We start from the raw sequence: 12,968 nt of genomic DNA, 5'->3' as shown, positions 1-12,968 counted from the left end.
CAAAGTCAAATGTAAATTGATGAGCATAATTATGAATTGGTAGTGAGCATTATTATGAATGTGACATTTATGTAACAAGATGCTATCCTGTAAATATTTCCAAAGTTACTAATAAAAGGAAAACCCAAGAGCCTGGGGTTGAACCTCAGAGGTAGAGCATGTGCTTAACATGTACAGTCTTACGTTCAGTTACCAGCACCAGGAAAAAGAAATGGGTAAAACATTTTGCTAAAGTAAAAGCAGATGAACACATAAAAGGTACAACTGTGTATTCAGCTTATCATTCTCCTGTGGCAATTTGCTCCAAACTCCCCCAAATCAGATACCATTAACAAATTAGTACACAAAGCAATTTTAGGAGCCTATATGAGTTATTTTCAGATGACTAATAGCAGGTACCATAAAATCCCAGACATTTTTCTAACATGTCCAGTGGTTCTGATAGAAGCTGGTCTTTTTTAATTAACAGCAAGTATAAACATCTTTACCCTCTATTAGTCGTGAGAAGATTATTGACTAAAATTTTACGAAATATGCCTTTAAAAGCATATGTAATTATCCACTGTAAATAATGCACCAAAGTTAAATAGTTGCTCTAGTGTTTAGTGTGGCCTCAATGTTTCCTATTTATTTTAAATATTCATTGTGAATATTTATCCAGAGGGAGAATGTAATTATGGTCTGGCACATTGTCATTCTGTATCTCTTTATATGAGTGCAGTATCTTCTATTTATGATGCCCAAGCTGACCATGTCAAGTGTTCCTCAAACTCTCACACCACCTCTGACTTAGGAGAACCTTTAAGTCTTTGGTTCCTGGTCTTGAATTTCATTTATTCTCCTCTTCCTCTGTAATCCTGTACTTTTAAAATGAGATGAGACATAGAGGGCTCTTAAAGCTCAGAGCATGACTGATTTTCAAGGGAGTAGTGCAGTGTATGTCAGCTTCAGGGCATAGACACACTGCTTGAGTTCCTATTGTGGCTTCTCCATTTGATGGCTGTTTGATGTTGAGCAAGTTACTGGACCTCTCTGTTCCTCAGTTTTTTCATTTTATAACAAGGATACTTTTAATATCTCACAGGGTTATCCTGTGATTAAAGGTCTTTTACATCCACGTATGATATCAAACAGTTACACAGCAGTTACTAGTTACCAAGTACTATTTGGGACAGTTAATGTGCATGCTTGATATTTTTTGAATGTCATTGGTAAATAAAGCTATACTGTGTTGCTGTTGTTAATACTGTTGTACTATCATGCTGACAACACCTGCCTCAGATGAATATCTGAGAGTCTCTGATTCAGATTACTTTTATGCTTCTTTTACTTAATCATTTACATTTAGAAGGCTAAGGCTCCACAGGGTTGAAGGAACTATGTTGAAGACATTGGTGATTAGCACCTGAATTTATCTGCTGTACCCTCCTTTCCCCCCTTGCTCCTGACTGCCATGTCAATCTTTCCCTCTCTGCATTTGGATCTCATTCCACATGTGTCCTGTGTCTGGTGCATCCTAACTAGCCTCTCTAATTGCAGTCTAATCCCTTTTAAGTTCTGATTTCCACTGCCACTATAGATATTTCCCTAATGCACACTCAATAAAACTAACCACTGAGAAGTTATCATTGGCTGCTCATTTTCTATAGCATAAAGTTTGGTACAAGTTTACTGTAAAGTCTACAGTATAAAGTGAACATGATCTGAGAGCTTGCCAAGCCTTCTTGTCCAGCTCCTGAGGGCTGCATACTCTAAAACATCCAGTGTTTCATCTTCATAGGGGGCTCATCGTTCTCGAACACAGTTGCTCTGCTCTTGTCCTGTCCTGTGTTTCCTCTCTCTGAGAAGTCTCTTTCTGAACCTTCTAATAAAATTCTACTCACTCTTAGTTGCCACCTTCCTGCCATTCTTTTTCCTAGGTTGCTTATATTTTGATGAAAAGTTCTGTGTGAATTAATTACTGTTGAGACTTGTCTTGAGACAACCTATGACACTAGATGTTTGTCATTGTAGAAGAAAAGTTCAGTGTCTCGTTGAAGTTTTCATCTTCGTTAGGAAAAATTTGTGCCTTTTGATTCTGCTACTGTTCGCAGTAGCTAAGGTAATGTGCCTGAAATAATTAACAGCTATGATAGGTAAAAAAAGGAAATTCAGTTAACTCTCTGTAAACAAATTTCATAGAATGGTACTTGTGTCATTTCCTCTCTTACGTATTATATGGTTGATAAATACTTTGTCTCAAATGGTGGACTTGGCCACCAATATACAATGATGATCTAAAATAGAAAAATTTTGCAAGTAGCATAAAGTGAAAAGACCCTTGAGGCTGGGGTTATGGCTCAGTGGTAGAGTGTTTGGGTTCTCAGCACCACATATAAATAAATAAGTGAAGGTCTGCCAATACCTAATAAAAAATTTTTTTAAAGAGGAAAGATCCTCAATGTTGGAATTTAACAAGTTACTCTTCACATTTTTAGTTTTCTTCTCAGATTCCCTCCATAAATCAACTCTCAGTGCCATTCCTAAATAATTCCTGATTTTTCTAGCATATTCTCTGTATGTTTTCCAAGCACATGAGACATTTAAAGACATAGTAGTTTGTACAGTATCCCTGCCTCTAATTGCAGCAGGAGTTTAGAGGAGAGTGAGTTCAGTGTGGGCTGAAGTTGTCTGAAAGGCATCATGAAAGAGTTGGAACTATAGCTGATCCTTAAAAGATGAATTTGAATTAAACAGGAAAGTGAACACTGCCGGTTATTGAACTGCTAGAGCAAAGACTAGGGCATATTCAGAGGACTGTCAACCTGACTTTGGCCATTGGAAATTGGATTAGATAGAGAGAGTGGGTCAACTATGACAGTCCTGAGAGCCAGACAGGGCACTGACCCAACTGTGTTAAATGCTATTTGAAAAAGTAATATGCTGGAAGTGGTAATTTAGAAAGGTTCCCCTGGGTAGACGGGTTAATATCACATATAATCACAGAAGTTGCATAAAGCTATAGGAAGTTCACACCCTCCTGAAGTCCATCTTAGAGGCTGGTGAAGAATCCCTAACTAGGGACCACAGGACCAGATGGGGTGTTATTGAAAAGCAGTCAAATGGAGATGAAAGCCATGAAGATGGAGATAGGTATCATAAAGAGAAGAGACCCTCAATGTCTGAATTTAACATTTTCAAAATGTTAATGAGTAATTTGAAGAAAAAGTAGCAAGATTTGGGATTCATTGGGCATGGAGATGGAGGAAGAACGGAAGGAATGGTCAAAGTGGGCAATTTGTGAGATTAAAAGATTATGCCAGTGAAAAAATTAGACACGATCCTTAAGGACTAGTTTCAGTTTTGTGCTTATTTAGTTTTATGTGCTTGTATTTATAATTGAAAGTCTTGGAAAAGAAACAACAAATGAAAAGACTCATAATGCCCAAACATCCAAATAAAAGGAAGTTTTAGAGCCACAGGCTCAAAGAGAGCTACATGCTCAATTGAGCTCTGTAAGACAAGGCAAAACGCCGTCCTCATAATATCTTAAGCCAGGAATACGTTCTTTGAATTTACAGCTTCTTAAAATAGGAGTCAATAAAAGGGGGAGGCAAGTGTTTGCAAGTTAACCGTGGAAAGAAAAAAAAAAGTTTTTTCTCCTAACACCATATTTGAAGTCCTGGAGTATTTACACTAATTTTAATGTTTACAAACTTGTAGCCAGTAGAAGTAGATTCCTTTATGTAAGTCATGCCGTGAATGTGTAAGTTGTGTTTTTTTTAATGAAATGATATTTTTAATCAAATGAAACTATAAAAGCTTCATTTAACTGTACAGTTGGTCTGTACCTCTTTTATATATATATATATATATATAAAATCTGTAGTCAGGAAATCCATTCACTCATGCTTTATAATTTTTGTGCTTTTAAGTGGTCAGAAGAATGTGACATCTGCATACAGTCACGTCTAAATTGATAATTGTCCAGAAAGAGGGTAATTTTAAAACACAGCATGAAGAAAGGTTGAATCTGTATATTAGAAGGCTGTTGAGAGGTGGAGCTTCCCACCTCCCGACCCCTGAATTTAAATGAGACCATTCTCTCTGGTGAATTTATCTTAAGGTGGGACAACAGCCTCCACACAGGCCGCAGCATTTTGAGTGAGGAGGAGTCTGCGGTTGCCCAGCCGGTTTAAATGCAGCCTCTTCTTAGCAGTAAACCACACGCATGTATTCATCATTGATTTTCAAATGATAGGTTTCTATATCACTGGTTTAGGATCCACAGTCTTGCATTCCTGAATCTATATTATGCCAAAAGAATAACAATTTGGTGGCTGGAAACAGAAATGGTTATTATACGGCTCCAAAATGCTAGCTGGCACAATATGCTAAAAACAGCAGAACTTCAGCCGTAAAAAGCAGAAATTTTTTTTGTTCTTAAAAATAACTTTATGCTCTAAAAATATGAATTTAAGAAGTGTCATCATGGTTCAAAATATTTTACATTGAATATGTAAACACCTTAAAATATGTGCCTAATCTTCTAAAATGGCATGATTTCCAAATAACAAAAAATATCCAAAAATATTCCAGAAATAGAATGCTTTTTAAATCAGTTTTTTTAGTTTTGAGGTATTAATCGGATGAAAAACTGATGTATGTTTTTCCCCCCTGCTGCTGCCCCAATCATTGTTTAAAATGTAGGCCAAAAAGACGTAGGCTTTGTTGGAATTTCTCAGTAAGTATACTGCAGAAAAATGTTGTTGTTTTTTTTAAAGAAACTTTCTTCAGAACCTCTGTGACACATTTCCATTTTCGTGCACTGGCCCAGTGCTTCTCATATCACAGGACAACACATTTCACGAAGCGGTTTTACTTCCTTTTAGCAAAATAACTCCTCCATGCAAACCAGTATCGGCATCTACGGAGCCGGGGCTTCAGTTTCTTCTGATCTATTCAAGCTTCATTGCACTGCTTAACTGACTATTTTTTTCCTTCTTCTTTTGAAATTACTTAGCTAATTTTCCATTTGATTGTTTATTTAAACCAGATCTCACGCAGGCTTAATATGTAAGTGACACATGTATTCAGCGTGTCTGTCTGAACTTCGGCTGACGGGAAAGTATAATACTAATTTTATTGGTTTCCTCATTTCCCTTCTTATCCAGTAGAATCTATCAATTCAAACTAAGACCCTAACATAGTCACAATTATGATTCAGTAAAACATGTTAAATATAAAAATACTCTGACCATTCCAATTTATCAAGGGTTTTTTCTTACAGTCTTGTCTTTATTTTTCCTGATGCAAAAAGGTTAAATGTATTGTTTCATATAACATCTTTTGCCACCAAAATGCTGTCTAAGTTAACTATCTGGTCATTTTAGTTTTTTTATAAATTTAGCTGGCCATAGAGAATTTAGCTAATTTTCTTTTTATGTATTTATTTTGGGGGGTACCAGCGATTGTGCTCATGGGTGCTTCACCAGGAAGACACATTGCCAGCCTTTTTCACATGTTCAATTTAGAGACAGGGTCTCACTGAGTTGCTCAGGGCCTCACTGAGTTGCTGAGGCTAGCTTTGAACTTGCCATCCTCCTGCCTCAGCCTCCTGAGCTGCTGGGATTATAGGTGAAGGTCACTGTGCCTGGCTCCAAACCTTAGCTAATTATTCAAGTTTTGTTTTAGAAGAGTAATTTACATTAAACATCAATGAACATATCTTAAGCAATGACTGTGTACTCAACACATGTTGGGGGGCAGTATTTGTTTCCCCCATAACTTGGAAAACTGTATATGTAATCCAATTGACAGATTTAATACTGCAGTTATTTGTTATATGTTCAGCCTGTTCATTCATGCATGAAATGAGACAGGTAAGTGATTTGGATATGAGGAACAAATATGCTATAGGCAATGAGCCTCAAATATACTTTAATTCAAAAATATTTCTTCAGATTTCTCCTGAAACAGATCTATGTTTTGCTTTTCCAGTTCTTCTTTGTCTCTACCTCATGCCATCACAGTAGGTCTCCAGACGGGTCCACACCACCAGACCTCCCTAATTCTGAGAGGCCTGCACTATTCCTCTGCTCTAAAGCTCTGGTGGGTCTCACTTCCACCATATACACCCTGGAATTCAAGGTCTCCACGGCCCAGCATCCGTGTCCTCAAAGAACCCTCTTTTTTCGTGGGTTCCCTTTTAAACAGATTGCTCACAGTGTCCCCGCCTGTGCTGTTTAACTTTCCTCCCTCAGTCCTTCCTCAGCACTTAGTCACAAGTTTAACATTATATTCCTGTGTCCTGCCCTTTTTTTTGAGGCCCACACCAATTCCTTCCTCTTTCATGAATCTTTATTGGATAACCTCTTCCCTCCTGGGAAATGAATAAAACTTAATCAGAATTACTCTGTGAGCACCTCACACTAGGCTGCCTTGTCTCAGTCGGGTGTGTTCCTTGGTTTCTGGATTACCACAAAGGAGGCTCAGGGCCTTTCAAAACTGGAGCCCTGTCCTTGCCTCCTCGCTGGATAGCACACAGTGTCTTTGGTCCAGGAGTAAGAGATACTTGTGATTTGTGATGATGATAATGTGACAGTGAGGTTTAACTGCCTCCTTTGGAGCCTCAGAAAGCAACTGTCTCCTTTCCTGGTGAGCATCATGAACCAAGTAGTTGGTTTTGTCTTACTCTCCTGTCAGGGGCCGTGCAGGAAGCCAGCACATGACTTTCTAAGTTAGCTCTCATTCCAGCTCAGGTAACATTTCCAGCCAACCTCTGTAGCTCTTCCTGTCACGGAATATGAAAAATGGAGGCCTTCAGATACCCACTCGTCTATTAGTAGGGAGCTAAACAGAATCCTGAGAGAGTCCTTCTGGTCTTCCTCTGTGTTCTTCCTGCACCTAGTGAACCAGAACTTGAGTGGAGGCGCCCTCGCTTCACTTCAGCTCCTCAGGAGGAGTTGCTTTTCAAAGATCTGTGTGAGCAGGAAATCCTGGCAAGGCTGCAGGGTTATCACTGCTTAGTGAGGAGGGCACACCAGATGCAGGAAAAGCCATAGGGAGTATTCACTTCCAGAAAAAAGGGGAACTGAAGAGCAAGATGTGTAAGTGGCTTCCCCTCCCCCAGCACATCCTAGAAATTACAATCTTGCTGCCCTTTCTTCATTTAAGGACACACACATACACAAAATAAAAGCCAAACCGATGAGCTGAAAGAGTGAGTCACGCCAGCCAGGCCTCCACCAAACTAGTCAATTAAAGTGCAGGACCAGTTCTGTGCTTTTCTTAGACCCTGAAGGACTGTCTGACTATCTTCCTGAATTTTTTAAATAGAAAAAAAATTATATGCTGATTTCCAAGCCAGTCAATGTATATAAGCTCTTTTCTCATAAAAGGGTTTTAATCTTCATTCAGAGGAATATTAAATAATTAAATGATTGGGTTACTCTTTACACGGAGGCCAAACCAGTCATCCAATGTTTTTTTTTTTTCCGTGTGTGTATCTGTATGTCTTACCATTAGCTTTTATTTTTATTCTCACATAGCACAGTCTTTAGAAACATGTTTGAGTCTAGATTTCTATATGAATGGTATCACTGTTTTGTATTAACAGGGAACGGGTATGGTAATCCCCGAAACTCACCAGGTCTGCTGGTCTCACCTGGTAACTTGAACAAGAATATGCAAGCAAAATCTCCTCCCCCCATGAATTTAGGAATGAATAACCGTAAACCAGATCTCCGAGTCCTTATTCCACCTGGCAGCAAGAATACGATGCCATCAGTGGTAATGCAAAACTATATTTTAAATAAACGTTGATGATGTTTTGTATATGTTTTACTGTTTTAGTACTTGTCTAACTTTATGAATTAAGTTCTCTCAAATAATTAACACTATTATCTAATAGGGTTTTAATGATATTTATAGAACCCTGATTTATTGAGCTGTTACTTCTAGTAACTGGTTGGCATTTGCCCTCTCCATGTTGGAAAGAAAAAGAAAAAAAAAATCTAGTAAACTTCTCTATAGGACTACATTCTTCTGGAGCAACATTTTTTTAAGGTTCCCAATTTATAGTTAAAAAATAAATCAAGCTCTAACTTTGGTCAAATCATAACATTCCATAAACAGAATGATAGATAATGAGGTATTTCATAGCCTAGTATTTTTACAATATTTAGTTATTTATGTCCTCAAGGTTCTGACAATGAAAAATCCCATAATTCTTAAACGAACTTTTCTTGTTGACTGGCAATTTCTGTCTTAGACATATTGCAGTGTTAATACCTAATGCATCGCATGCCTGTGTACTGTCTCAGTTCATTTTTGCATGTATATTCTTCATGAAAACAACTGTTAGCTCAAAAGCAAACTGTTAAAACCGTAGACATTTTGAGAACAAGGTTATGCTTCATCACAAGAGTTTGTTGGACTTCTAAGGAAAAATAAATAAATAGATATGTAATATGAATTTAAATATATATTATATTCTCAGATCCTGTCATTTTTCTATCTCATGGGTCTGTGTGCCTAAGATGAAGAGCACATTGTGGGTACAAACTCAACAACAAAGAGGCTTATATCAGTGTTCTCCAAATTATCTAGGCTTAGGAGCGAGATTGTTTAAAGATCCAGTAGAAAAAATTAGATCATTCTGAAAACACATTTCTACATTTCTTTTCTTCTCTCTCTCTCTTTCTCTCTCTCTCTCTCTCTCTCTCTCTCTCTCCTCTCTCTCTCTCTCTCTCTCTCTCTCTCTCTCCTCGGTGGAAAGCTTCAGGGTAAAACAGTCCTGTGAGCTGATTAGTTTATTATGGCACAGTGCAGATTAATTTTGAATATCAACCAAAAAAATCACATAATATTCAATGTTCCCTTTGGAAAAGACTAGGTCTAATAAATAAAACCTCCCACAGGGCTACAGCTAAGCAGTGTGGGCCAGGCATGGCAGGCTCTCTGTCTCAGCAGATTTATTTCAGGTCCCTTAAAACTGATGCTTTCCCAGGGACTCTGTGAGTGGCCTGTCAGGTCTCTCTCTGGCAGCCAGGTGTGGCTTCCTCCTCCTCCAGCAAGTAGGGTTTCAAAGTGCAGTCTTTTTTGTTCGAAACATGGTGGCGATATAATGAACATTGAGACACTGACCTGTACTGAAAACTAGATAGATTGTCCTCACATTTGAGACAAACACCTCATTAAAGGAAACAAAGAATGCCTTTGTAAGGAGTTATCTTTGGAGTCTGGGTTTTAAGTCTGTTTAAACTGTTGTGTCTATCAGAAGATGCTTTTCCTTTTGTTGAAAAGATTTTGCCCAATTATAAATATTTACAGACACTAATTAATAAAACTCCTTTCCCATGCTCTCAGTCTGAGGATGTTGACCTGCTTTTGGTAAGTGATGAGAACACTTCCCTTCAGAAATATCCAGAGCTGCTTTGAGGTAAAGGTGGTAGCTCTGATAAAATAGAAGCAACCACAAGAATGAATCCTAATTAGAATAAGTTTTACTCCATGTATGTATACTATGTCAAAATACACTCTACTGTCATATTTATCTTAAAAAGAACAAATAAAAAATTAAAATATAAAATAAAATAGACTTTGAAGCTTAATATAATGTGTTCACATCGATTATAGTAAAGTGCCACTAATTTATAGTACCATTCATAGGTGAAAAGAATGTCTAGTTATTATTATTTTTTTCTGTTTCAACCTCTGTAACTGGAGGCCATATTTTCAGTATATTAAGACTTAAAAATTTCAACACACAAAGTATTTCTTTTGTTATTTAAAACTAAAATTAAAATACTCTTTTTCAAAAAATTTAAGTGCCTTAAGTTTATGAATATCTTTAATCTCCTTGCTATAAGGAGTTAAATATAGGCATTGGCTGCTTTACCACCTAGTTTGAGGGAAGTTTAGAACAATCTGAAGAAAGTGGTCAGAGCACCACCTGCTGGTCAGAATATAACATGAACCTTTACCTGTCTTGTCTCTGTTGTACATAGAGCTGAACATAAAACCTACCATGGTTGATTTTAATTTTTTTTAAATTTGCATTTGAATAAAAACTGAAACAATGGAAGTACAGTATACATATTTCATCAGTTCTCAACATAGTCTGTTTTTACCCATAATAAAGCTATGGTACTTGTTACTAGTTCAGTTGCCTAGGAGATACTGATGTAATGGGTTACTATGGCAACAGCTGGTCTCTTGAAGGATTGTAAATGATAGGGTTGGCAGAGTTCATAGAGACACATGTTAAATGATTAATTTCATGAGCTTTGTATCAAGTTATCTCTTTATGTGCAAAACTAATACTGAAATCTAATATTTTTAACTTTTAAAATTTTTCCATTGGTAATATATATATATATTTTTTTACTTTAAAAGAATCAAAGGATAAATAACTCCCAGTCTGCTCAGTCATTGGCTACCCCAGTGGTTTCCGTAGCAACTCCTACTTTACCAGGACAAGGAATGGGAGGATATCCATCAGCCATTTCAACAACATATGGTACCGGTGAGTAGCTTTGCCATGTTTAAATATTACATTAAATATTTTTATTAAAAAGAAAGACGAAAAAGTTATTATCTTTACCCTACTACAAAGTTCTGTCTAGCACGTGTGGTACCCAGAGCACTGTGCCATTACTTGTGTTTACTAAGACAAAATGAACATCCACATTTTTTTTTCTTAAATGACTGAAAGTTTTATTTGCCCAACCTGAATTCCAAATAGAAGAACAGTCAAGGAAATTGAGCTGTTATTTATTTGATGCAATAAAAAGCTCACTTTCTCAGGATTGTTTAAAAAAATTCTAGATCACTAAAATATGTAATTGCTGTTAAACCAGTTGTAGTGTAGTGAACTGGAATTTCAGACTACACTATTTCAAGGCTTTCATGGAATACTTATTTTTGGTGAAAAATATATTCTTGTTAAGTGACAATTATCCTTGATGTTTTGTCTCCCTCTCTCAGATCAAAAAATTTGATCCAAGTCAAGAATATTTAGAAATTGAAAATCTTTAATTTTATTTACCATTTGCTAATTTTCAAATTAAATTTTCTCTCTCTCTCTCTCTCTCTCTCTCTCTCTCTCTCTAGAGTATTCTCTGAGTAGTGCAGATCTGTCATCTCTGTCTGGGTTTAACACTGCCAGTGCTCTTCATCTTGGTTCAGTAACTGGCTGGCAACAGCAACACCTACATAACATGCCACCATCCGCCCTCAGTCAGTTGGGGTAAGCAATATCATTTCTTTCATAGTATAACTCTAGAATCTGTGTTTAAATGACAAATGCGATCTTTAAATGTATGTTTTCATGTCCCATTAGAGAGTGTAAAATTCTACTTTGTAGAAATATAAAAGTAATTTTCAGACTAATAACTCTCAAGGAGCGTAAATATTATATCCCGTATGCTTTAAGAAGACGGGGAGCTCTGTAAAGAGATAAATCATGTCCTTATTGTTTTAGGCTATATCTGTTTCCACTTACATCAGTGATGGAATTTTTATTTAGTTGAGTTTCCATACAGTTATTGAGGGAAGTTTGAAAGCATATATAGTTGAGTTCTTTGAGTTTTTGAGACATTTGCAATTCTTTCTCATTGAACATAAACCACATAGTTTATGCTAATGTGAACCTAACATTCATAGGATCAACTATTCAGTTAACATATAGGTTTCATATATTTATACTCATAGAACACGTGTGTATTTATAGATATTTTATTTAAAATGTATGTATAGATACTAAAAACATACAATACTAATTAGAAATGAGGGTATAAAAAAATTTCTGGTCTTTTCTGGTCAAAGATGTGTCTTTCTGCCCCCTTGTGGTAATATTGAGATATGTCTTTATCATAGAAATGACTTGTCATTTACCTATGGAAGCATTCAAACCTTAAAAAAGCCCTAAAGTCACAATTCACGGTACTTATTATAAAACAAAAGATTTCAAAACTAAAATATCAACTGAGCAACAGACTTAAAATCTAACTCTAAAATGGCAGTGAATCTTCAAAAGGAAATGGTAGGAGGAAGGATATAAAATAATTAAAGTTGAATTTTTATATTGTAGAAACTTTCTACATGCCTAGCTCACTTTTGCTTTTCTTCTGAGCCATTTGGTTATAGTTACCTATAGTTAACTAGTTATGGAAGTGAGAATAAACCATTGATTAGAATAAAAGTCACTAATTTATATTATACAACTTCACTTCTCTTACCTTGCTCACTCCCCCCCCCAATTAGCTTTCATGTAGTGCTGATGTTACACAGATAGTGATCCAATGATGGAGTCTTCACCCAGTCACCATATGCTTATATCCATCTCACTAATCACTGTCATTGAAAATCTAGCTTTCCATGTAAATAATAAAGTGCTACTCTACTATCTAGAAATATCATTAAAGATGAAGCTGTATTAATTATGATCAGCAACAGAGTTTCTCTTTGTAAGACATCTAAATTTTCTCTCAAATACTATCTGAATAGACATTAATTGCAGTAACTTTTTCAGGTAATTATCACTAAGTACATAATACCATCCAGGCAGTTTTACAATGTGTATGGGTATCAGGCCCAGCTGTACATATCTGTAATCTTAACTACACAAGAGGCTGAGAAATGAGGATTGCAAGTCTGAGGACAGCCTGGACAACATAGCAAGACCCTATATCATATTTTTTAAAAAAAAAAAATTAAAAGGATTGGAGATTTAGCTCAGTGGTAGTACACTCCTGGGTTCAACCCCAGTACCAAAAAATAAATTAATTAAACTATACAAGTGGCATTGTACCTCCATGGCTTAGCATTGAGTCCAGTGTGCAAGCTTATTGTCAATACTAAGGGGAAATGTTTATTTCTCATTTTCACAAAACTTATCCATTATAGTGCTAGATTTCCCTAGACATGGCCAATGTCAAAAACCATTTAATATTATCTGATGGGCCTTTCTCTTGTTTTTTAATAAC

General features: G+C 36.4%; 1 protein-coding gene and 1 long non-coding RNA gene across 30 annotated transcripts in view; one reads left to right on the top strand and one right to left on the bottom strand.

Annotated features, from left to right (window-relative positions):
• Positions 1-12,968, bottom strand: part of LOC110598164 (uncharacterized) — a 165,084-nt gene that overhangs the window by 102,858 nt on the left and 49,258 nt on the right. The gene's annotated exons all lie outside the window — the stretch shown is intronic.
• Mef2c (myocyte enhancer factor 2C) overlaps positions 1-12,968 on the top strand; it is a 148,370-nt gene that overhangs the window by 126,582 nt on the left and 8,820 nt on the right. For 18 of the 23 annotated variants that reach the window (XM_021726030.3, XM_021725949.3, XM_078044845.1 and 15 more), the window contains 4 exons: positions 7,598-7,770; positions 9,349-9,372; positions 10,378-10,507; positions 11,095-11,230. In XM_021726030.3, coding sequence (XP_021581705.1) covers positions 7,598-7,770; positions 9,349-9,372; positions 10,378-10,507; positions 11,095-11,230 — 463 coding nt within the window. The remainder of the gene's footprint in view (positions 1-7,597; positions 7,771-9,348; positions 9,373-10,377; positions 10,508-11,094; positions 11,231-12,968) is intronic. The other 5 variants (XM_078044854.1, XM_078044853.1, XM_040273518.2 and 2 more) reach the window with 1 other exon arrangement.

This window comes from Ictidomys tridecemlineatus, chromosome 1 (assembly GCF_052094955.1).
Source record: "Ictidomys tridecemlineatus isolate mIctTri1 chromosome 1, mIctTri1.hap1, whole genome shotgun sequence".
In the NCBI taxonomy this organism is placed as follows: Eukaryota; Metazoa; Chordata; class Mammalia; order Rodentia; family Sciuridae; genus Ictidomys; species Ictidomys tridecemlineatus.
The sequence above is the reverse complement of the archived record's forward strand: the minus strand, read 5'-3'. Positions and strand labels throughout refer to the sequence as shown.